General features: G+C 45.0%; 1 protein-coding gene across 1 annotated transcript; it reads left to right on the top strand.

Moving 5' to 3' along the window:
* The first annotated feature begins 745 nt into the window (after positions 1–745).
* Positions 746–17,551, top strand: Stoml3 (stomatin like 3). Its single transcript, XM_032896749.1, has 7 exons — positions 746–824; positions 9,544–9,647; positions 9,728–9,800; positions 11,877–11,959; positions 13,397–13,600; positions 15,467–15,601; positions 17,329–17,551. Exons 1-7 carry the CDS (start codon positions 785–787, stop codon positions 17,548–17,550), a joined length of 861 nt encoding a protein of 286 aa, XP_032752640.1. The 5' UTR covers positions 746–784; the 3' UTR covers position 17,551.
* Positions 17,552–25,018: the final 7,467 nt, after the last annotated feature.

Genomic DNA, 25,018 nt, shown 5'->3' with positions numbered 1-25,018 from the left:
GAAACACAGACACGAGTCAGGCATTGTGTTTCCATTTGTAAGCACAAAGCTCCCAAGCCAAGAGGTTGCATGAAGCTTTAAAGAGAGATGGCAGTGCCCGGAGCCTGAAATTTTAGCACTGAGGGGGAGGGAGGGAGGTACTGAAGCAGGAGGATCCCTGGAAGTCCAAAGCCACCTGGGTTAGAATGAGATTCTCTCTAAAGACAAGTAACTAAAAGCCTTAGAGGGACTGATACACGGTGGGAGGGGGGTGTCAGATAAGGGAAGAACTGACCCTCCCCCCATCCCTGTACTTTCAAACTTTGCCTGGGACACCTATGACGTTAGTCTCAACTGTTGTCAATTAGTAGTTGGGTTATCTTAAGGGTATGACACGATTAGAACTGCATTTGAGAGGTTCCTTACTGTGGTGGGTGGATGAATGAGGTTGCTTTGTTGTATTATAACACGTGAGGAGATACATACGAGTTACACAGGAGCCTAGCAATGCTTTATAGTAAGTTAACAATACAGGATCCATGTGGCATATCTTACAGGAAGCAGCCTCTGGCAGAAGGCTCTTTTCTTTTGCCTTTCGCCTTTGAACAAAGACAGTGTGAAGTCAGGGAAGGTGCTTTGTTTATGTTTCTAGGCTCCTTGCACCAGGGTTACTACTCCTCAGGGTATATGCCAAGGAGAGGGAGCCTCTCTTGCTCTCCACACACCACCGAGCTGGTGTCTGCTGCTGGGCTTGAATCCCGACCCAGGACCATCTGCGAGATTTGACAAACGTCTCAAGAATGAGATGGATTCACCCGAGAAACTGGAGAAGAACAATTTAGTGGGTAGGTTCCTTCTTCCTCTCTGAATTCCATCCACACATTAATCAGAGAAGGACTGGCGTGCCGGAGAGCTGGGACATGACCGCAGGTGTGCCTACTGAACCGGGTATGCCAGTAATCCAGCGCTCTGAAGGCTGAGGCAGAACTGCTGTGAGTTCAAGGCTTGCCTGGGCTACGTAGCAAGACCCTGTCACAAAGAGAGAGGTTGAGGGGGGAGGGAAGCTCCAGTTCTATTTAGAACCCCTTGTTTCACATTCACCGTTTCTACCGCGTTTATTTGATTTTTGAACGGCGATCTGTAACTTGTTCTCCAGCACTCCTGTTGGCACCAAAGAGGCTGGTGTTTATCTTTGCATCGATTACCTCGCTTTACATAGCCAAGGTATGATGGAGGCTGACTTTCCTCCTCTTCCTGTGTACTTGGTGACGCTGTGATAAAGAGAAAAGTCAGCTTAAGCTACATAATTTCAGATAAATGGAGGGAAGTTGAGAAAGTCAGACTTAGCCGACCGGGATGAAGTGGAAAGTGTTTGATTCTTGTTACCTCCTCAGTCCTGGTAAGTCTGAGGGAAGTTTGCAAGTATAAAATCTGGGTCTTGGAGCGTTTTGGGACTTGTTAAAGTGATGGTGGTGCTGTGAGTGGGTTTGTCTGTGCCCTTAACCTTCAGCTGCCAAAACCTTATTTCAAGTTGGAAGCTGAGAAAGAATCTGGTATTACTAATTTAGGAAAGAAAATAGACATTTGCCCAAACTGGAAAACAGTCTTTTTCTCCAGAGGTAGGCATAGTAGTACTGAGAGCCTGCAAGCTTTGAACACCGTTTGAAAACTCCTTGTAATGCAGGCTGCCACTGAACTTCTTCCCTTCACCCCCTAAGCGTCGGGATTGCAGGTTTGCAACCACCATGCTCTTTTCTTTCTTTTAGTATTTTATTTTTTAAGAGTCAAGGTCTCAGTATTGTTAATGAAAAACTCAACTCTCATCTCAAAATGACTAAGAGATAATTTATTGCCAGCCTTGGTGGGGACAGAATAACACAGTTCCTGCCCCTGGGCAGAGTCAGCAGGCATGGGACTCCGCAAATGTCCATGGCTGCTGTGGGCATAAACATATATATATATATATATATATTTCAAGTGTGGGTGGGGGATTTAGCCCAGTGGTAGAGTGTGTGTGTGTGTGTGTGTGTGTGTGTGAAAAGTGTCCTGTTAACATTATAATGCATGATGATCAGATGATCAGAGACAGCAGGAGTCAGGGAAGCAAAGGGTGAATGATGGAATCCTCAGTATAGCCCTTAAGGCTGTAGAAAAGAACCCTAAAAACATGAGTTCAAAGTCTATAATTTCTCAATAAAATAAGGATGCAATATGAATTACATGAGGGCTTCATGATTCTAAAGGAACAAAAGCAGCTGCGCCGTGAGCCAACTTGTTAGAAAAATACTAAGGGAGGTAATAGAGATTAGGGAATGGTGAGACTAAGTTTTTTTGTTTATGCTTACAAGGGCAGACAGATTCCTGAGTTCCGGGTTGGCCTGGGACAGAACAAGGCCCAGATGTGGCAGAAATGGTGATTTCAGGACGGGTCCCACCCTGCCAGTTTATCCTCTGCTTAACAGAGGCAGGCGGATCTTATGCAGTGCTAAGAGAAAATGTGTGCTTGCTGTCTCCAAAGAATTAAGGGGCTGGGGTCACGGGTTGCAGATTCTTAGGATAATCAAAAGGAAACCTGGAGTAAATGACTGGATTGATATGTAAAATAAAAGACTAGGCTTAAGATCTGCAGGATATGCGCTATCCAGAGAACTTTTTAGAATAGTAAGAGAGAACTGCTTGGAGAACAGTCTCAAGCAGAACCTAGAGAGAGAGAGAGAGCTGTCTGAAAATCTCCAGAGAGAGCAGATCAGAGAGAAAGAATGCAGACCGAACAGAGAGGGAGCAGGCAGGAAAGCCGTCTCCAGAAGAGTAGAGGCCTCTAGTCTCAAGCCATGATTTGACTTTGAGTCATTTGTTTTGCTGCTCCCAGACACCCCTTCCCCAGAAGCCCTCTCCAAGCCAAGGCTAGACCTTGACAGTTTATTTTTGGAGCCAAATCTGAGTGAACATGGATTCGAGCTGTCCTAAGTGGGAAGGGTTTTATGGAATGGTTTTGTAAAGAAGTTTTTTACAGTTATAGTGAAAAACGAAATTCCTAAATCAAGACATTTTCTAAGTACGTTGGTGGGGACATCAGGCAGGCAGTTTGCAGTATAGTGGATGTGAGATGTATCAATCTGTTAAATGGACTCAATCTGAAAGGTTTGACCTGATTTCACATCAATATTGGGACAGACACAGAGATTGGCTATGAATGGATATTGAGGGATATGAAGAGAACCCAATTTAATTTTGCCTCTGCACTTATGCATTTGGACTCAGAAACTCTTCACAATTAAAAATTGCTAATCAATTGATCAGCCTATGCAGCTTTTGGTAGGGAGAGAAGGACTTAACACTTACCTCAAGTTAGCCATCCTCCTGCTTCAGCCTCTTCAGTGTTCATATCATGGCTGTGTGCTGTGCTGGGCCTCACCTTTTGAGAATTTTGGTTTCTGGGTAACAGGGTGAGACAGGTCCTGAGCAGAGGGCTCAACTGGACCCACCTCATCAAAGGGTCCTCATCAGAGGGTCTCAGGGTGGCCATTAGTTTTTGTAATCTGGATCTTTTAATCAAACGATAAGCTTGTACTCTTACAGAAGAAACAGGATTGGGCTTGTGTTTCCTGTGCTTTTCAAAATGTATGTAAAATGCACTGTGGTTCTTCCTCTGAGACTTAGAGACCGAGTTTCTGCTTCTCCAACCCCAATGTGGTCAGGAGATAGTGTTGCCTAGTCTTTCCCGCAATTCAGAGATGTGCACTCAGTCGCAATGGCGAGGGAATTGAATAGCCGAGTCTTTGCCAGCACTCCCACCCAAGCCGCTAGTTCTCTTTTGAAAGCTATGTATGTGCCTCTGTAGTTCCAGCCCATGATTCTCAAGGGTAGGTTGGAGTCCCCTAATGATGGGGTGACATTTACACTGTGGCAGAGCTACAAACCAGAGCTTCCCACACCCAGAAACCCCGTGGCCAAACACTCCCCGGCACACCACTGATCGCTCACTGTCGACACCCTGTCCCGCCTCCCTCTGTTTCACTGAAGACCTAAGGATAACTGGAATCCGACATCCAAACCTCAGGTGTTCCTCTCAGGAGCAGCACTGGCATCTTGTTGGGGAAGTTTGTAAGAGCCGCGGGCTCCCCTGTGCCATCACCCACACCCATGAAATCTTGGTACTCCAGGTATGTCTGGGCTTGGGAAGCTGCATCCAAACCAATTCCCAGGGGCGAAGTCATCAGGTTGAAGCCATGTTGAGTGCCTGCCTTCCTCCTTTTGGCAAACTTATAATATGCTTAAAATTGTCCTTTGGTGAAAGCTCTTTGCCTTCTTTGGAGGAAAGGGAGGCAGGAAAGATGAATTATAGCTGCCAAAAAGTAGTGTTACCCTAGGGTTTTATGCTGAGTTTTATATATGGTGCCTGAAGGCTGTGTTTTTCTACAGAAAGAGCCTAGAAACTACCAGATTTCCATTTTACACACTGTGTCTTAACAGCATAGGAAGCAAAGGAGAAAGGGAGGGATAAACAGAGGAGGAAGAGCATTTGTTAGTGGTGAATTTTATTTAAAATTTTCTTTATAAAAACATAAATATATGTAAAATTAAGAAGACAGAATCATGGACCAGAGAGATGGATCAACTGTTGGGAGGGGGCACTGGCTGCGCTTAAATTTGATGCTCAGCATCCAGGTTCACCACCATCTGTGACTCCAGCGCCAGGGTCTTTGGCGCCCTCTTCTGGCCTCCTAAAACACAGCATGCACATGGTGCACATAAACACCCATATGCATAAAATAAAAATAAACCTTTTTTGAAAAACAATAAAAAGCATCAAAATATTTTTAAAAATTAAGGACCACTATATTTTCACAACTCAGAAACGGGTATTTTCATTTTCTTCCAGAATTCTTTTTATGCACTCATTAGTACTAATTGGTATCCCATTAGCCTAATAGTTTTACGCCATGCCATTTTTCCTCTTAATACTCTATAATGATTCTCACATACTTTTATTAACCTTATTAAAGTGTATGCATGCGGGCTGGGGAATGCAGCTCAATGGATAGAGTCCATGGGGGACAGGGGAAAGTGACTTGGAGACACATTTTCTCCTTATTTTCTCATAATTATGTGGAGGTGACATACAGAAGGGCAGGAACACAAAGGAGAAGATGCATTGGCTTCAGGTTCTTGGGTTAATTAAGCCTCATGAGAGACAGAAGAGAAGCTCTTCTGCTGGATCATTATTTCCGACAAGAACTTCCAACAGGCCCATAGGTCTAACCTGGGGTGCAGAGTCATTCTGAGACTTCAAAGTGGGTCAGAGTGGACCCTCACTCACCCATTGGCTTCTACGGTGAGCCAGGGGTGAGCTTGGAACAGAATACCGCCTTTCAAAGCACCAAGCCTTTACAGAGAAGGCACGGGATGCAGCTAAAATTCACAGCGAGCTCTAGAGTACACAAGGGTGGTGGTGATGGTGGTTACAGGAAGACCTTTCTAGAAGAGAAGATGCTGCTTGAGCCAAGCACTGAGATAGGAACACAGGGGATGCAAGTGGGAGTGAGGCACACAGATCTGTGCAAAGGCACACCTATGGAGGGCTTTCCACGGACCCACATTTAAGTCCCCAAAACTGTAGAGAGTATGGAAAACTCAACTTCTGATGGTCAGGAGCTTGGGTGCCAAGCCTGGTCTGCTGAGTGCCACTGCTGCATCAGGGTCTTTTCATTAACAGTGGAGCCAGGGCTCTGGAGGGAGGAGTCTATAAGAAGGGCCACTCCCTGTGTTCATCCCAACTAACTCTGCTTTAGAAGGCTCTGCTGCTGTTATTGTTGAGATCAGGTGTTGCTGTGTCGCCTAGAATGGACTTCAACTCACTGACCTGGCTCAGCTGCACACATGCTGGGGCTATCAGCACGAGCAACGTTGCCTAAATGGGCAGTTCTAAACTATCTTCCTCTTCTTCTTCTTCTTCTTCTTCTTCTTCTTCTTCTTCTTCTTCTTCTTCTTCTTCTTCTTCTTCTTCTTCTTCCTCTTCCTCCTCCTCCTTCTCCCCCTCCCCCTCCTCTTCTTCTCCTCTTCATCTTCTTCTCATCTTCATCTTCTTTTTCTTCTTTTCAACATCATCATCTTCTTCTCTCTTCTCTTCTTCCTCTCCTCCTCCTACTCTTCTACCTTTCCCTCCTGCTTCTTCTTCATCTTCTTTACCTTCTATTCTTTCTCCTCTTTCTCTCTCTCCTTCCTCCCCTTTCTGTTTGTCTGTCTATCTATCTATCTATCTATCTATCTATCTATCTATCTATCTATCTATCTATCATCTATCTATCTTCCAAAAGTTAGAGTCTGGGACAATGGCACAATAGGTAAAATGCTTGCTGTGCAAGCCCATGAGTCTGGATGCACAGGACCCTTGCACGTGCCTATAATCCTAATCGCAATGCTGATGGGAAGGAGGCAGAGACTGCAGGGTCTCTGGGGAGCAGAGATACTCTCCAGTCAGTGTTACTGAAATGGCTAGCTCTAGATTCAGTGAGAAATCCTGTCTCCAAAAACAGGGGCAGAATAATAGACACCAAATATCAACCTCAGCTCTGCCAAGAGCATGTACAGGCACATGCATGCACACCACACACACACACACACACACACACACACACACACACGCACCTCTGGATAACTGTCATGATTTTACCGCCTCCCCAGTGGGGCTCTAATTCCTTTACATACACTGTCTTACCGACTCCCGACTTCTGCTGTTGTAATCTTTCAGCAGAGCTCATGTGGGAACAGATCAAGTGACCTTTGTGGTGTCCCTGGCTTTGGTGTACAGCTGTCTTAGTTAGAATATGTGGCCACCCGACCCAAAGCCTGCCTTTTCAGCTCTGCTTACATCCTGTCTGCCCATGGGTTAGCTCTGCTAACGGCTTTCTATGCTCTTCTTTTGAGTGGGTAGGCCAAGCCTTGAATTTTCCATTTTAGAACTAATTGGCTCTTAGGCCTTTATTTGGATCTCCAGTTTTTATGTAATGTTTTTAAAAAATTAAAACATGGTATAAAATGACATTTAGGATAAGACTTAAATATTTAGTTTAGGAGACTAAAAATTCAAAGGGACAATGGACAGACTATGTATAAAGTGAGAATTCCTTGAGCTCCGAGGCAAACAGGAGAGCAAACACTCTTTGCAATGGTCAGCATAAGGAAGCTGCCCACCCTAAGGCCCATGGGAGAACAGATTGTCACCTCTAGTGACACACACATATATGTAAATACCCAGGAACTTTCCTGTGAAGACAAACACAAATTGATGACTATTATTTTTCTTCTCTAGATGAATGTGGAACTGAGAAGGAGGTATTTAGGGGGAACTTAAGTCCTAAGCTTTGAGTTTTTCCAGTAGGAATTCATGTACAGGTGGTATTAACACTAAAAACCACTAACAACTGAGACATAGTAATGATTCTTTGAGCATACCAGCACCCAATGTTTAATATTTTATTTAAAACCCGTATTACATTACGTGGACGCATTCACATGCCACAGTACAGACATGGAGGTCAGAGGGCAACTTACAAGAGTTAGCTCTGTCTTTCTGCCACGTGTGTCCCAAGAATCAAACTCAGGTCACCAGGCTTGGTGTCCCCTGGGTCATTTCTCCAGACCCAGAGTGTCTTTTTATCCTGCACAGAAACCTCAGAGTCGTCTCAGAGCAGTTCCATGCCTTCAGAGGCTGGTATTTCAGAACTTTTAGGTTTAGAATAGGCGGGCAAGACAGTTGTGTTCAGAATGTGAGCTTAGGTTATTTAGACCCTGTGTAGAATACTCACTAAAACTCTACTAATCAAACGCTTTCAGCTGGGCATAGTGGCAAATACCTTCAATTCCAACACTTGGGAGGCAGAGGCAGTTGGATCTCCGTGAATTTGAGTCCAGCCTGGTCTACATAGAAAGTTCCAGAACAGCTAGACCTTCATAAAGAGTCCCTGTCAAAATGAATGAATGAATGCATACGTGCATAAATGCATAAGTGAATAATTTTTAAAAAGGAAAGAAAAAGAAAGAAAGAAAAGAAAGAAGAATAAAGGGTCTTAATAATAAATATATCTCTAAAATTAAGATAATTTCTCCCATCAAGTCTGAAATAATCTGGAGCATGAGCTCAGGCTATGCGGAAGGAGGCAGATGTGCTACTGGAGAGGGGTTGGTTTACATTCCTTCAGGAACATTGGCTACTGATTAGATTATAAATTTCTTTATCCTAACACACAATACCAGGGATTTATTATATATATAGTATCTCAGGTTCCAATGTACCAGTGGAAGGTACCAGGGTGACCTCGGTAGATGGACAGGGAAGAGACAGAGATGATGGGTAACGGAATGGCTGGGGTTGCCAGGGTGATGGTTTCTAGCAAATACAATTAGTTCTAATGTTCAGGTGGAAGATGTGAATCCATCATAAGATATTTGGGGATGAAAATGAAGGTAGCTTCCTATCTATTTGTAAATGGGAATAATAGAGTATATACACATATACACAAATACACACAAACACACACATACACACACACACGGGAGAGAGAGACAGAGAGAAAGAGAGAGACAGAGAAATATATAGACACAAATATACACACATACAGATGCACAGATATACATACACAGACACACAGACATGTAGACACACACACAGACACACACACTCACATACACACATACAGAGAGAGAGATACAAATACACACATACAAATGCATACACACATACAGATATACACACACATACAGATACATATACATATGTTCAATCATACATACATAGACACACAACAGACACATATGCATACACATATAGATACACAGACAGACAAACACACACACATACACACACAAGCACACACACACACACACACACACACACACACACACACACACACACACATTGATGTGTGGGTCAGGACCATAGAAATATAGTATCATTAGGTTTTCATTGGATCTTCCAAGGTAAGTAACTTCTATCCGCATCTTACTGACAGGGAAGAGAGACTCAGGGAGCCTCTTTTGGAATTGTCTGTGTAAAGCCCTGGAGTCCGTACTTGAGAGACTTTGCATAGAAACACACCCAAGGGCTCTAAGATGTTCTCCCACATGCACACCACCCTCCTCTCTAGGGATAACAGCACCTCCTGACCTATCTCAGGGCTTGTTTTGAACTTCATGTGGAGAATCCAAGGGCCCCAAGAACCTGATGGTTCTGAAAGGAGTGGTTTACAATCGTGTTCCAAGACATGTTCTTTCCGTGTTTGGATAATGATGAATCATGCTAGTCATATGAACACATAATGTGATTATCGCTGATGATCGCTGAGTGGCTTCTTGGAAGGGGCAGATCGATCTAACTTCTAAGTAGAGGGGGCGGGGCTCTACGTCAGTGTGCCACTAGACTTCCGGTGTGGATGGATTTAGGTCTGCTCTGCAGTCCTGCCAGGCTTGGGCTATGTCGGGACACACTGCCTCCTCATGGACGCTGCCTGGGAGCTTTGCTAAGAATCACTCAGATTACAAGCTTGCTTCTCTGTCACTTCCCAGGCACCAACAAAAGCCGGCTTGGTGTATGCGGCTGGATTCTGTTTTTCCTTTCCTTCCTGTTGATCCTCATTACCTTCCCGGTCTCAATATGGATGTGCTTGAAGGTAATGCCCTGGGAAATCAATGGGCGTCTTCCCGCAAACTGACAGATATTAAGACTAAAGGTTCTCCCTTACTCTCTCAGATCATTAAGGAGTATGAGCGCGCAGTTGTCTTCAGACTGGGACGCATCCAAGCCGATAAAGCCAAGGGACCAGGTACGGCAGAGACTATGGGCACCACCACCACCACCACCACCACAACCTCCACCTCCACCACCATCACCACCACCACCAGGGGCATCTATTGAGGGTCCGAGAGAAAACATAGAAAGCAGGAGACCTTATGTTTTAGGAGGTGGACAGATGCTACTCCATACAGCATATTAGTGGGAGAGACCATGAGTTTGAGCATTCTGAAATATGAACCTGCTTTATAGCTCACACCCTGAGTAGTCCAACAAATGGGTCATATTGACTGAATGTCATTTATTTCCAGGGCGGTGACAAGCCAGGTCCAGGGAACCAGGAAGCAAGTGAATGGCCCCTGTGGATCATTAAACTACTCCCAAGGGCTATTCAGGAAGCTAGATTTTAGGGGTTGGGGATTTAGCTCAGCGGTAGAGCACTTGCCTAGCAAGTGCAAGGCCCTGGGTTTGGTCCCCAGCTCCGAAAAAAAGAAAAGAAAAAAAAAGAAGCTAGATTTTATTATATTTTAAAAGGGCCAATATATATATATATATATAACTTTTACTAACACATCAGTGCTAGAGACTACTAATAAATAACCAAGCTCTCCCTTTCCCTCCAGTATGATGGGTCCAAGATTATAAGTTAAAGTAAAACTGGAGCAGGGGCAGGGACAGACACAGAGTCGCTACCACTTGGAGAACTCCAGAGGAGTACATATCCCTCTTAAATGAATTCTCCCAAAAGATTTCTCTGCTAAAAATCCCAAGATAATAAACCCCATCATGCATGTCCCTGGGGCTAACGGGTTACCTCAGAACATCATGAGGACCAGAGGGAAACAAGCCAAATTGCTAACACTTCTGCAAATAGCAAATTATCCTTTAGTAATAGAAGTGTTAATGAGAGGAGCAGCCATATCCGGCACTTGAGGACGCCTGGCATGGCCCTAGGCACTATTGAAAACACACACACACAAAACACACACACACACACACACACACACACACACGCGCGCGGGGGTTAGGATGGGGACCTTGAAATTAGCTGACACACACACACACACACACACACACACACACACACACACACACACGCAAGAGTTAGGATGGGTATTCTTACCAGAGGACTCAGGAAACTTTAGAGGACAAAGCACAGTGTTCTCAGCCCCTCCTGATAGCTCCTCACTCAGACAATTGCAGATTTCTGCCTGGGAAAACCAACACAGTAACAAAGATTTCCTGATTGATGGAAACAGCTCTGTATCCTTATCTTGCCGACGTGCCTCGTGGCTGTGGTCCTCATAAAGAACACGCATCTCCAGGGTAGATGAAGACTCACAGTGCTCTCAGATGGGATTTCTTACATTGCCTTACCCTGACCCGCTCTAAGCACTGTACTTACTGCTCGAAATCAGAAGTAACCCATCGCACTTGAACACAGCTCTGGAGATGTTCTCTGTTCCGTGGTGTGCTGTTTGCAGGGAATCAGAGCCCCTGGAAGACTGTGATAGCTGAGTGCCCAGTCCTCTACTGCTGAGCTACACCAAGCATGAATTTTTTTTTTTTTTTTTTTTAGAAAACTCTAAGTCTCCAAGCAGGGTTTGGACTCCCTGTGTAATCCAGGCATGTCGAACCTGTCATCTCCTACCTCAGGCTCCTTCCTGAGTACCCGAGACTGGGTGAAGACTGCAAGGCAGTAGTCCCTCAGTGTTGTTGACGGTGTGGAGACTGTTGCCAATCGCTTCTAGTCAAAGCCAAATGACTTTTTACCATTAGGAAAACAATTTCCTAAATACCCCCTTTAAATTAACCTCGAAATAAATGTTTAAGTTGAAATAGATAACCTAAGAATAAAAAAAAAATTAAGACATGTACATCAGGGACCTTAGTGTTTTGCCAAAGGCCCTTAATCCCTAAGTAGTTCCCTTGTTTTAATTATGACTCATCAGAGGAAGTCACCTTCACCAGAGTTGATGTGTTCCCAGTGAAGATCTGAGAAACGTCCGCGGCATTACAAAACGGTGCTCAGCACATCTAGAAGACCGCCCTGTCACTCTTGAATAGGTCGAACTTTAAATATATACATATATTTTTACTTTTAAAGGTTTGATCCTGGTCCTGCCTTGCATTGATGTGTTTGTCAAAGTGGATCTTCGAACGGTTACCTGCAACATTCCTCCACAAGAGGTATGGAATATAAACAAGGGTTACCAAACATAAAACTGCCCAGGTTCACTATGTCATAGGCGTCATTTTAGCCTACCAGAGGAAGGATGACTTAATTCCCACCCCAACCCCAGGGCCTATGCGAATTGCTTCAGATGGCTTTGTTTCTCCAAATGGGAACGGGTTGGAAGGGAAGGACTGAAAGGCAGAGCACTAGAGGGGAAGCTGGACAGAGACAGGAGGGGTGAGGCAGGGAAGCTGAGGGGAACCTGCCGGAGGGCAGAGGCTGGAGAGCCTCTCCACAGCCTTCTCAGAGGGACCTTTAGCTGCATGACTTATCTTTATTTCTGTGGTCCATACTGGTGTCTGTGTGTGTTGGAACAAACCGAGTGTCTGAAAAGTACAGAGGCTACGTGAGACCCACCTGACTCTGAACTTCATCTAATTCTTGAAAGAGTGTGAATCGTGACCCAAGCCAGTAACTGAGCGCCAGGGAAGAGGAAGCGATGTTGACTAGCATGCTGCCCTATTATAACCAAAGGCATCTAGAAAGAAAAGAAAATGCAGGAAAGATGGAGGACTGGGGATGGCCAGCGTGGTAAGAAGGCAGGAAGCCAGTCAAGGGCTAGGTACCTATCAGTCTCCTTGGGCTATCAGGAGGCACGGGGGACCAGCTTCAGATGTGAGCCAGCCCATCCCAGACATCAGAGGCTTTGTGGGTCTACAATGGACAGTTTTCAGTGTTCAGGCTCTGATCCCAGGGAGACAGGGAGAGACAGACAGAGACAGAGAGACAGACAGAGACAGAGAGGGAACATCATACAGTTCAGAATGCCTGATTCAGAACCTCTGTTAGCGTGAATTGCTTGAGAATAGAACATGGTCTCTGGTGCCCTCTATGTCTCCTAAGAAGCATTGCTTCTTCTTTTAATGAGAACTATGTGCCAAGTAGACAACAGGATACAACTTCTATTTCTGTCTGTCTGTCTGGAAGGAGAAGAGAGTAGGGCTTTATGCCTGTGGGATGTAAGAATTCCCTGAGTCAAATGGTTCTGAGCATGTGGGTTATGACCCCCCAGGGAGTCACATATCATATATCCTTCATATCAGATATTTACATTACGAGTCATAACAATAGCAAAGTTACAGCTATGAAATAGCAATGAGACAGTTTTATGATGGGGGTCACCAAAAAACATGAGGAACTACATTACAGGATCACAGAATCAGAGCGGTTGAGAAGCACTGCTCTAAGTTGAAGCAACAGGGGTAGGTAGGGACAAGACCTGTGCAGTCTTTAGCCCTGAGTTGTTATTATTTTGAAAATGGGACATGTTTGGCAACTGCTAGTCTGAGTTGCCATTAATGATGTCCTTCTGTGAGGAAGATTCTGGGGTTGGCTGCCTCTAGGTCTCACAATGTAATACAGCACGATTCCACCCTGCCTATGCTCTGCAGATCCTCACAAGAGACTCTGTGACCACCCAAGTGGATGGAGTCGTCTATTACAGAATCTACAGCGCCGTCTCAGCCGTGGCCAACGTCAATGATGTTCACCAGGCCACGTTTCTGCTGGCTCAGACCACTCTGAGAAATGTCTTAGGGACACAGACCTTGTCCCAGATCTTGTCTGGGCGAGAAGAGATCGCACATAGCATCCAGGTAAAGACGTCAGTACTCGGAGCCCACATCTTGAATTCCCCCACCCCAGGTCACTGACAGCCACTATCAGTACTGCAGAGCAGAGACTCCCCGGCACGGGCAGAGCTGCACTCTCAAGATGGGTTTCCTTTCCTCTAGTAATACCATCTGTCTGTCATCACAAAGGCTAGATTTAAAGATTTGCGTAGGGCTAGAGAGATCAGTCAGCCGTTAAGAGTGCTTGCTGCTCTTGCAGGAGACTTGGGTTTGACTTCCAGCACCCAGATGGTGGTTCACACCCATCTGTAACTGCAGTTTCAGAGGATCTGATGCCTTGTCCTGGTCTCCTTGGGTACAGGGCACACATGTGGTATATAGACATACGTGTAGGCAAAACATTAAATGTTTTCCTGGAGAAAGGAGCTGTGAGAATCGTTCCTCTTATCTTTTATCTTTAAGTTAGAAATTAGGAACAAACGCTGTACACTTAACCTTTTTAAAAGAGGTTACAAGCCATATTTATTTTCAGAGTAAATTACCCTAAAAGAAGTACAACCAGTATCAGGCAGTCCCCGGACCCCTACATTTCAGTGGAGTAAAACAGGAAAGTTCATTTGAGATAATGAAACTGGGAGATATTTGGACAATTTAAACCTCACACTGTAGCCAGTGTCAGTAATCACCCCTAAAAATAACCATTGAATGTGTAACAAATCTGACCTCATCCGTGTCATATTCTAGTTCGTAAATAGCGTTTTTTTGTATTTTCTTACATCCATGACTTTGTGTGATTCTGAGCCTCCTCTCTGTAACTTAGAAGGAAATTCAACCTGAATCCTTCATGGCTTCCCTTGCAGTCTGTAAGGTAGGATGGCCAAGCACCCATCAGCTCTGCCTAAGGACATCAGTAAGAGCCCTGATAATTGGACAGCACTCCAGAGGCAGACCTCAAGCATCGTAGGCAGGCTCGCCGGCTCCGGGAGTCAGCACAGCCAGGAGGAGCGAGACCACTGGCTGATTGGTGGCTGAGTTCTCAGCTCCTCCTCCTCTTAAGACTTTGTCATCCTTGCTTGTCTCTGGGGTGACTCGTGACACGTCTTCCACAGTTTAAAGTCTGCATACAGGACAGACTTTTAAAATGTATTTAAAATATGTTCTAAGACATCGCTTGCTTTAAAATGTTAGTATCTTACTGCTCTGAGGCAGAGGCTTAAGAAAGCAAGACAAAGATTTTGGGGGAAAAAGTCAGTAATGACCACAAGGTCATTATGCGTGTTACCTCCAACGCTGACAGGAAGCCTAGGTGAGGAAACTTGAGACTTATTATCAAGCTTATCGAGGGTTATCAAGCTGATGCACTGATTCACAGCTGCTAATTGTACGGCCCAGGTCTGTCTGAGAAGCCTGTGCACTGACGTCTGGAACACTTGGTGAGGTCTGTAAGGAGATCATATGATTTCTTAGGGAGGTTATAGGGTGGACTCTTTCAGTTGACCAATCGGTGTTATATCAAGATTTTGCGTGTGAAAGCTTTCGCTTTAGACCCAGTCTCATGTATCCCAGGTGGGCCTTGAATTCCCCCATTTCACTGAGGAAGGCCTTGAACTTAAGATTCTCCTGCCTCTGCCTCCCAAGTGCTGGGACCGCAGGCATGCACCACTCTACTTAGCTTATGTAATTCCTGGAATCAAACCCAGGGCTTTCTGCTTGTTAGGCAAGTTCTCTGCCAATGGAGCTGTTCCCTCAGCTCCAGGTTTGTACATGAAACCTTCAGGATACTCAATTCCCAATTTGACCTATGAGCTTAGAAAAGACAGCCTCCCCAAATGTACCAGACACTTGGGTCAAGTATCTTCTGATGATCAACGCCTTTTCTTCTGGAAATAGACCTTGCTTGATGATGCCACTGAGCTATGGGGAATCCGAGTGGCCCGGGTGGAAATCAAAGATGTCCGGATTCCGGTGCAGCTGCAGAGGTCCATGGCGGCTGAGGCTGAGGCTACCCGGGAAGCCAGAGCCAAGGTAAGAAATGCTCTTAGCATGGAGGGGAACAAGAGTGGATCTGAGGGAAGAATAGAATCCCAATTACTATTCCAAAAGAGATTCCGTTTACAGACTTCTCTTTTCGGAGAAATTCCCTAAAAGGTAGTGAGCGGTTTATGTACCCCGAGGAAGCTTGATAGTAGGTCAAAACTCTGTTTGCTGTGCCTGGAGTCATCAGCAACTCTGATGAACTGTGGCCACACAGCAGGTCTTCTGGAGAGTTTGACTAAAGAAAGCACTTTAAATTCCCGTGAAGCAGAACCCAGAGCCATCTGGGAGCCACCATCATTACAAACTGACATTTCAGAAATAGCCAACTTGGTGCTTACGTCTTAAGCATTGTTATTTGAGTGTGGTAACTGTTACCGAATTTAAATGAATGAGTAAATACAAGGCAGGTTGGGATTCGAACATGTGAAACTCAGTTTGGCCCTGCATGTCCTAGAATCTGCCGTCCCCTTTGTTTCTGTGTAGATTGACCGAAGTGCAAGAGACTGGAACTCTCCAGGCATTACTCACAGGAATCCCCCTATGGCTAAGGAAGCTTTCTCTCTGCTCATTCCTTAGTCCTAGCTTCTCTGTCTACTGAGTACCAGCAGCTGCTGGGTAGGGACTCCTGGGGCCCACAGAAAGCTCCCAGATGGGTCAGTTGAGCCCCAGCCAGAGTTCCTCTTAAGTTATCTCAGAATTTATAAGAACAGTCAGTAGACAGGGTCCCAGGGAGGGTTACTGGGCTGGGGCTCATTACTGCTATGATCAAAGTCGGAGAGAATAGAATCGATTCTGGCATCATTAGAATGAGATTAGCTCAGCAACAGAATGAAATGAGAGTCAGAGGGATGGCTCAACAGGGAAGAGCATTTGCCATACAAACCTGAACACCTGGGATGGAGCCCTGTAATCCATGGTACGAATGTTCCGTGATGTGCCTGCAGTCCACACACTGATAATAATAATAATAATAATAATAATAATAATAATAATAATAATAATAATAATATTTAACCAAATAAAACACGTCATCTTGTAAAAACAACAACAACATAAAACAGTTCAAGGAGAATCTGAATTTTGGATTCCTCCAAAAATGAATATAAATAGACAATGAAACCCCAAAGGGCCTCAAGTCCATTCCCAGGTTAGGTGGTCAAGTCTTCGTCTGTTCAAATGACACTGCATTTATCTGTTTGAAAATCAAATTCGATGACTAATAATTTGCAAAATATTTATCCCTAGTGTCCTAGTCTACTTTTCTGTGGGCGTGATAAAGACCACAACCAGAACCAACCCGAGGCCACGGAGGAGCGCTGCTTACTGGCTCCCTCCTCATGGCTGGCTCAGGTTGCTTCCTTATACAACCAGGACATCTGCCCAGTGATAGCACTGCCCACAGAGGCCTGGCCCCTCCCATGTCAATCATTAATAAAAAAAAAACAAAAACCTACAGACTTGGCAATTTAATGGAGGCAGTCCCTCAAATAGATAAAACAAACAAACCAAAAACCAAAAACCCCAGCTACAGACAACACAGCTCACTCGCTTTGTGAAACATTTAGAACTTTTTCAAATCCTCTGGGATGTGAAAACCTTGTCTTTGCTAAGAAAATGAGCAGGGATAAACACAGGCGACAAGTTGGGAACACGGGCTCAGAACGAGAAAGCTGCAGATACCGTGCAGTTGTCAACTCTTGTTTCTCTCATTCTAGGTCCTCGCAGCTGAGGGAGAAATGAACGCTTCTAAGTCTCTGAAGTCGGCTTCCATGGTGCTGGCTGAGTCCCCCATCGCCCTCCAGCTGCGGTACCTGCAGACCTTGACCACCGTGGCCACGGAGAAGAATTCCACCATTGTGTTTCCCCTGCCGATGAACATACTGGAGGGCATTGGTGGCATCAGCTATGACAATAAGAAGGTCACTGCTAAAGCCTGAGGTCTTCTAAGTCACCGCCTGCTGCTTAGAAAGGCCATGGAGAAGTCAGCCATTAGAGGACACACACACACACACACACACACACACACACACACACACACACACACCATGCAAGCTACAGTAACTCCACGGCTATCAAAATTCCCAGAAAGAGAGAGACATAGAAGCTACACAAACAAACAAACAAAAAAAACAACAAAATTTAGAGTCATGCACTGCATTTACTTTAAAGGCATAACCAACATTCAATATTCATATGCAATTAGTTAGTGGTTGTCCCTGACCATCAGCAGGGACTCTCTCAGGAGGGTCGGAGACTCTAGGTGACCGTGATAAGAACTTTAGAATGTAGGCTGCGTTGGAGAAGGAGCCTAGGTCATTCGTAAAGGAAGGCAGATCCTGCTTTTATGCTATGCACTTGATTCGCTGTTCCAGCAAAATGAGCTGCTCTAGTAACTCTAGAAAGAAATCCCCTCAAGACTGAGAATTAGGACCCACGCGGATGTAGAAAACAAGAAAGAGCTGCAGCGTGACAGCAACACAGGGCAAAGGTACCAGCCCAGGCCCAGCTCTCTGGACACCCGTATGTCCTGTTAAAGTGTTGGCCATTCTCAGTCCCCTCACACATTTGTCAGGGCCAGAGGCACAGCAGGGCAGAAGACCACAGGCTAATTTGCTTACTGGTAACACCTTCGCAGCCACTGGGGAGGTCGTTCTGTGAATTGCATGTTTTCACTCTGCAAGTCCCAAGAGCCATAGTGATTAAGAACTGTTTGTAATTTTTCCCCAGCTCGAACAACTTGTCGCAAATAATAATAACAATAAAAAAGTCATAGAAAGTGAACGTGATTTTAAAATTGCTTCAGTAGAGTTTATTTCATCGCCAAGGGATGGCTTTCTTTTGGGATAAGTTTTGAAAGATTAGATATATTCTATTTTATTTTACGTTTCTGTGTATTTGGTTTTGGCGCTTACTTTGTCACGCTGGCTGGCTTGGAGCTGGCTACATGGATGAGGTCTTTAATCCCAGCACCCCAGAGGCAGAGTCAGGAGGATCTCTGTGAGTTGAAAGTTCCAGGGCAGCTAGAGCTACATAGTGAGATCCTGTCTTAAAACAAAGCAAGACAAGACAACTTCCTGCAGCTTCAAGTGTCTCTGCCTCATAAAATTAACGGTGATTATTTCTTTATACATTTTATAACTTTTGCTTTTACTAAAGGCTGACTAAACGAAGACCCCCCTGAAGAGAATTAGGTGCACTTGACTATAAAGAGTCTGAAGAAGAATCTTGGAATGTAGACTGCCAAGGACGGAAACCTCCTTAGCTGTGAAGCAGGACTTCTTTGCGTCAGCATTCAAGAGGGTATTCAGTATTCTTTGCGTCATGTGATTCAACTATCATATGATATTGGGGTTCTGGGTTCTAGGTCCCCAAAGAATTGAGCAGAGGCACACAGATGTATCGGGAGTAGGACTGTGTTATTGAGAAAATAATCTTGGTGCTAGAGCACTTGCCTAGCATGTATGTGGCCAGTATGGGAGTGGGGGTGCACACAAACACAAGGAAAATGAGAGAGTGGATATGCATTTCTCATTCTAGGGGAATAGCCAAGAGCCACCCCCATTACGGTTACAAGGTAAGAAACAAACAAGTACACAAGATTCACAAAAAGCCAATGTTGTGTGAAATTTGAGTCTTTCTGACTCTCGGGTAGCAAGCTGTACGCTCACACAAAAAAAACCCTGTGTGGTTAAATGTGAGCTCAACTTCTGTGAGTTTGGCTTGCATCCCCCTGCCTCATGCTGCCCCGCCCCCAGCTCCCTGCTGACTCACCTTGGCTTAACCCTTGCTGCCCAGCATAGCCTCAAGCCAGGGCAAGGGGCCCATGGGTAGGCACAACCATTAAGACAGCTGTGTCTGCAGGGGGCCAGAGAAACAGTTGGCAGACAAATTGTGCAACAGTTTTCATCCTGTAGTTTTTAGATTTCTCCTGGCTATTTCCAAATACCTGACAACCAGATCATAAGGAAGAAAGAAGGGGTTTAGATTTGACTGTTTAAAGTCAGGCAATGGGGCCCTGAATATGGTCTCAACAGGTTCTCCCTCCCCTTTGTGAGGTATTTCAGTCAATATCATCCCCAGGGGGTCCTGGGAGCCTCTAGCTTTCCTGGTATCTTGGACCCAGTTCCCCATCCCCACTGCCACACCCCTCTGTTCATTGTCCTGACCCTCTGCACATCTCCCCCATCTCCTCCCACACCTGATTCTGCCCCTCTTCCTCCCACCCCTTCCTCCCAAAGTCCCTCCCACCCTCTATTCCCTTGATCTTTTTGTTCCCCCTTCTAAGTAGGACTGAAACATCTACTCTTTGGTCTTCCTTCCTCTTGAGCTTCATGTTGTCTGTCAGTTGTATTGTGGGTATTCTAAGCTCTGGGCCCACCCACCCATCTCCAAAATTCTAACCTAGAATTGCTCCTGTCTAAAGGAAATACAGGGACCAAGAGTGGAGCAGAGACTGAAGGAAAGGCCATCCAGAGACTGCCGCATCTGAGGATCCATCACATATGCAGACACCAAACCCAGACACTATGGCTGGTGCCAAGAAGTGCTTGCGGAGAGGAGCCTGACACAGATGTCTCCTGAGAGACTCTGCTGGGTCCTGACCAATACAGATGCAGATGCTGGAAGCCAAATATAGGACTGATGACAGGGACCCCAATGGAGGAGTTAGGGGAAGGACTGAAGTGGCTGAAGGGGCCTTATCTGGCATCAATGGGAGGGGAAGCCTTTGGTCCTGTGAAGGCTTGATACTCCAGTGTAGAGGAATGCTAGGTTGGTGAGGCAGGAGGGAGTGGGTGGGTGGCCATGTGGGGGAGCACCCTCATAGAAGCAGGGTGAGGGGGATGGGTTAGGGGGAAACTGGGAAAGGGGATACCATTTGAAGTGTAAATAAATAAAATATCCAATTTTTTTAAAAATAAAAAAAAAAAAGTCAGGCTATGGGAACAAGAGCCTGCATCTGGGAAGCAGAGGGATGAACTCCTAGCTAATGGTGTAATGCTTCCCACATTTGGGGTGGCTCTCCTGTTCTCAGAGAAAATCTGTTCTCTAGGAAAAACCCTCATTGACATATTCAGCAGTGTGGCATGTGCTCTAGGTGTTTTTAAGTCCAGTGAAGTCGAAGGTGAAGATCACCCATTGTTGCAGATTTGGTCTAATGCTGTTTGTATTATGTTAATTTTGCCCCTCAAATAGCATGCAAATTCAAATGTCCACATGTAGGATGCTGAGGGATCCTGCCTCCAGTTGGTTTTGATTGGTAAATAAAGTTGCCGGCAGCCAATGGCTGGACAGGGAGACGGAGGCCTGACTTTAGAATTTCTAGGCAAGGGACTGAGGTAGGGGTAGGAAGAAAGATAGCCATGCCAGGGAAGGAAGAGAGACACCGGGTCGGAGAGGTGCAGAACACAGACGATAGTCATCATAGGTGCTGAGGAATGCAGCTGAGGGGGCTGCGGCTCTGGGTCTGGGGCAGCAGAAATGGAATATATAGGTTTTAGTAAGTAATAACTCTGGAATATGGGAGGAGTGTACATCAGCCACGTGGAGGTTAGGAAGTGGCCCAAAAGATAAAGGCTGTGTGCGTGTGTGTGTGTGTGTGTGTGTGTGTGTGTGTGTGTGTGTCTTTCATTTGGGAACCCAGTACACTGGGATGGGTAGCAAGGCCAGTAACCTTAATTGGGTTCAGCTATAACCCATCCTAAGGTCTAAGGAAAGGCTGGGCAAATAGTTTAACCTATTCTTTTTGTACATGCTCCTTTAAATTATTCCTTCCGGGGTAATGACCTCTGTCCCGCTCAACTTCCTGTTTAATCTTCCACTGTTTAAAAGTTTTGTTTTGTTTGTCTGTTTCTGCTTTGCAGCTTGCCATGTTTACGTTGTGAGTGTCACCTTATGCTGAAATACACTTTGAGTTGTCAGAAGGGGGAAATATCTTCAAAGACTACCGGCAAGCTTCTGATGGGACGATATGACTTAGTTGAAGAGAGGCGGGACCGGCACATGCGCATTTCACCCTCCTGACCCCATTCCCTTTCTTTCTTCTCTTGTCAGGTGTGTCTTGTCTTGGCTTGGTTTTTTTCCTAAATGTGGGAGTCTTTGGAGTGACTGTTAAGTTCATGGCAGGAGGATCCCACTGTGTGTATGCTTGGTGGATCTGGGTTCTTCATGCCTCTCTCTGGTCCTCGCGCCATGACTTCCTGAAGGCCAGGCATTCCCTTCAGCAGCGTGGAAATTTCCCACTGCAAAGGCCGGTTGCTATTCTTTCTTTCTGGAAGCCCTGATTGACCTGAGCGTTTCTGTTGCAGACTATATCCGTTCTGATGCCACATGGTCATTTTTGTCTGTCATCTTTCCGATGTTGAACATCTTTGCACAAAACAGTAAATTCTTTTTCTTCTATTTCACCTTCTTTCTCATGTTGCTCCCTCTTCTTGGGATTGCGCTATGGTATCTGAATTAGGATATGTTTGTGATCCTTTTTATTATTAAATAGCGGTGACTTCATGGTATAAAAAAGAACCTAAGCCAATTGATACCAAGTAAATTGTGGTCCCCTTTGGGGATTCTTGGTCTTATTAATAAAATAAATTTAAAGTGGAGGATAATTTTACTAGAGTTTGCAAGAAAAACCCCAGAGCAGGCAAACTGTAAACTTCAGAGAAGGGGAATGGAGAAACCCTTGCCATCTAAGTAGTCATGGGAGTTAGACACAGAGCAGGAAGGTGCTTACCTGGCAGAGAGGGCGGCTCTAGAAAGTAAGGAAGCCAGAAATGTTGGCGGAAAGCTAAAGAGTGGAAGACATGCTTAGAAAAGAAACAGAAGGGGAAATAAGTTGCATTTTCCTAAATACCTTAAAAAGTGGGCAGAACCAATGGAGAAGTTAGAGAAAGGCTTGAAGGAGCTGAAGGGGTTTGCAACCCCATAGGAAGAACAACAATATCAACCAACCAGACCCATCAGAGCTCCTAGGGACTAAACTACCATCCCAAGAGAACACAGGGATGGACCTATGGCTCCATCTGCATATGTAGCAGAGGATGATCTTGTTGGGCATCAATAGGAGGAGAGGCCCTTGCTCCTGTCAAGACTGGATGCCCAGTATAGGGGGAAAGCCAGGATGAGGAGACGGGAGGCAGTGGGTGGATAGGGGAGCACCTTCATAGAAGCAGGGGGGGGAGGGGTGGAGGGTGGAAGGAGGTGCTGGTGCTGGTGCTGGTGCTGGTGCTGGTGTGGGATAGGGGGTTTCTGGAAGGGAAACCAGGAAAGGGGATAACATTTGAAATGTAAATAAAAAGTCTAATAAAAGAAAAACAATTTTAAAAAAATGTGGGCCAACCAATGACTCTTACTTATGTGGCCCATAAGCATCTGCACTGGGAGGCCTTGGGGAAGTGGGTTCTGGGAACGAAAACTAGTGTCAGATTAAAGGACTTTTCACACATCTTTTGAGCAATGCTCATGGTGAACTGACCTTCCCTGGGCAATCAGTCCCTTAGCCAAGGGATTGGCCCTTCACAACTGGAACGTTGAGCTCAGACCAGAAATTCTCTTTGCTTGGCTAAGAGCTTTATCTGCCCTAGCAGAATTTTCACTGATTTATGTGAAGTCTGGATAAGGATGACCAGTCTACCTTAGTAGTAAAGAACAGCAGGGTGGATTCATCCTCATCAGATTTCCTAATCATAACGGGGTCTAAACCTGCTCCTAGCAACAAAGGAGCAGTGAGTGCAAACTTGTTTCATTGAAATGTATGTTGCCAGGATAGGCCTTCTGCCATATCTTCTCATTTACAGCTGCCGGACAAGCACCAGAACTGAGAGAGTATCCTTCTGAGACATGGCTATTTGTATCAGAAAGACAGTGGAAGTGATCTACCCACCAAGGGGCATGTGGGAGCTCGGCTGCAGAGCCACAGCGCTATCCTTACAGCGTCCATCAGGAGATTATCACTTTAGTACAAACGAAAACCACAAACACAGTGTAGTAAACTGGTCATATGAACACACATATTTATTAGGACTTTTATTTATATTAAACAATGATATAATTCAAAGTAAAACGTGTGTGGTTATATCACAAATGGATTTAGGAATGAATGATGCCGAACTACTTGCATAATTATATGTCTTAGAATTAAGCTTTAATATCCAGCAAATTATGCAGTATCTTAGCAAACACACAAAGCAATAAGGCCCCGTTAGCAGGAAAGGCTGTGAGTTCTGCAGATAATTCCATGAAACAGATGTGCCACTCAGCACTGGATAAATATGTGTGTGCTAGTGTATTGAAAGGCATCTCCTTAATACAATCATAAAATCCGCATTCCTTGTCCAGGATAAAGTTGTTGTTGTTTTTATTTAATACAACAATGGACTTAAGAAAAAACACCCTGTCAGAAACTTAAACTCCAGTCACAGGGAAGGACTGCTCTGCACTATTTGTGGTAATGTGACCTTCCTTACACGGCTTATCTTTTATCCAAATCCAAGATCAACTTTGTATGTTGTAAGTCATTTTTATTATATGCTATTTTAGTTAGTTGAAAATTTTACTCTCTCCTCCCTCTCCCTCCCTCCCTCTTCTCTATCTATCATCTATCTATCGTCTATCGTCTATCATCTATCTATCTATCATCTATCTATCGTCTATCTATCATCTGTCTATTGTCTATCTATTGTCTATCATCTATCTATCTATCTATCTATCGTCTATCTATCTATCTATCTATCTATCTATCTATCTATCTATCTACTTATCTATCTATCTAGTTCTGGTTCTGTCTCTCTTAAGGCACAGTACTGACACTGTGGGGAGTGTGGAGCATGGAGAAAATAAATGCCTGTAGAACTTGGGCTGTTGAAGCAGTCACACAGTCAGAGCAGGCACCATCTGGCTAAAAGCAGACAAGCACTGGGCATGTGATGCTTTGAACTCTACAAACTCAGTGCTGTTGATATTCTAGTGTTCTCTTGGCTGCTAAAATATTCATTTATTGCAAGAGATTCTATTATTCTAATGTATTTTATATGTGTGGTCTTTGGCTTTTATTCTTAGTGAAGGCCTTAGGGCCTTTTAAATACTGCATTGACAGAGTTTAGCTTATCCTGAGACAATAGAGGGAGGCACACGGCCCTCCTATTGAGTAAGGTCCTTTTCTTTGGCAGGAGGTTTTTGTTTTTCCTTTCATGATAAACCTTTAATGCCATATCCGGAAGGTTACAGCATTCTCACGGGGAGGCGTCAAGATGGATGAGAATGCTCACTACCTGCTGAAATGGTCAAGGTTTCACAAGGAAATGAAGGGTGATGCTGGAAGCATCCAGTTCACTGTGGTAGATAAAGAGGAACAGGGAAGGCGGGGAGAGAGGGGAGCAGGGAGAGAGGGGTCAGGGGAGGTGGGGAGGG

This window comes from Rattus rattus, chromosome 3 (assembly GCF_011064425.1).
Source record: "Rattus rattus isolate New Zealand chromosome 3, Rrattus_CSIRO_v1, whole genome shotgun sequence".
NCBI classification, from domain to species: domain Eukaryota; kingdom Metazoa; phylum Chordata; class Mammalia; order Rodentia; family Muridae; genus Rattus; species Rattus rattus.
Note: the sequence above shows the minus strand (reverse complement) of the source record. Positions and strands in the feature narration are given on the sequence as shown.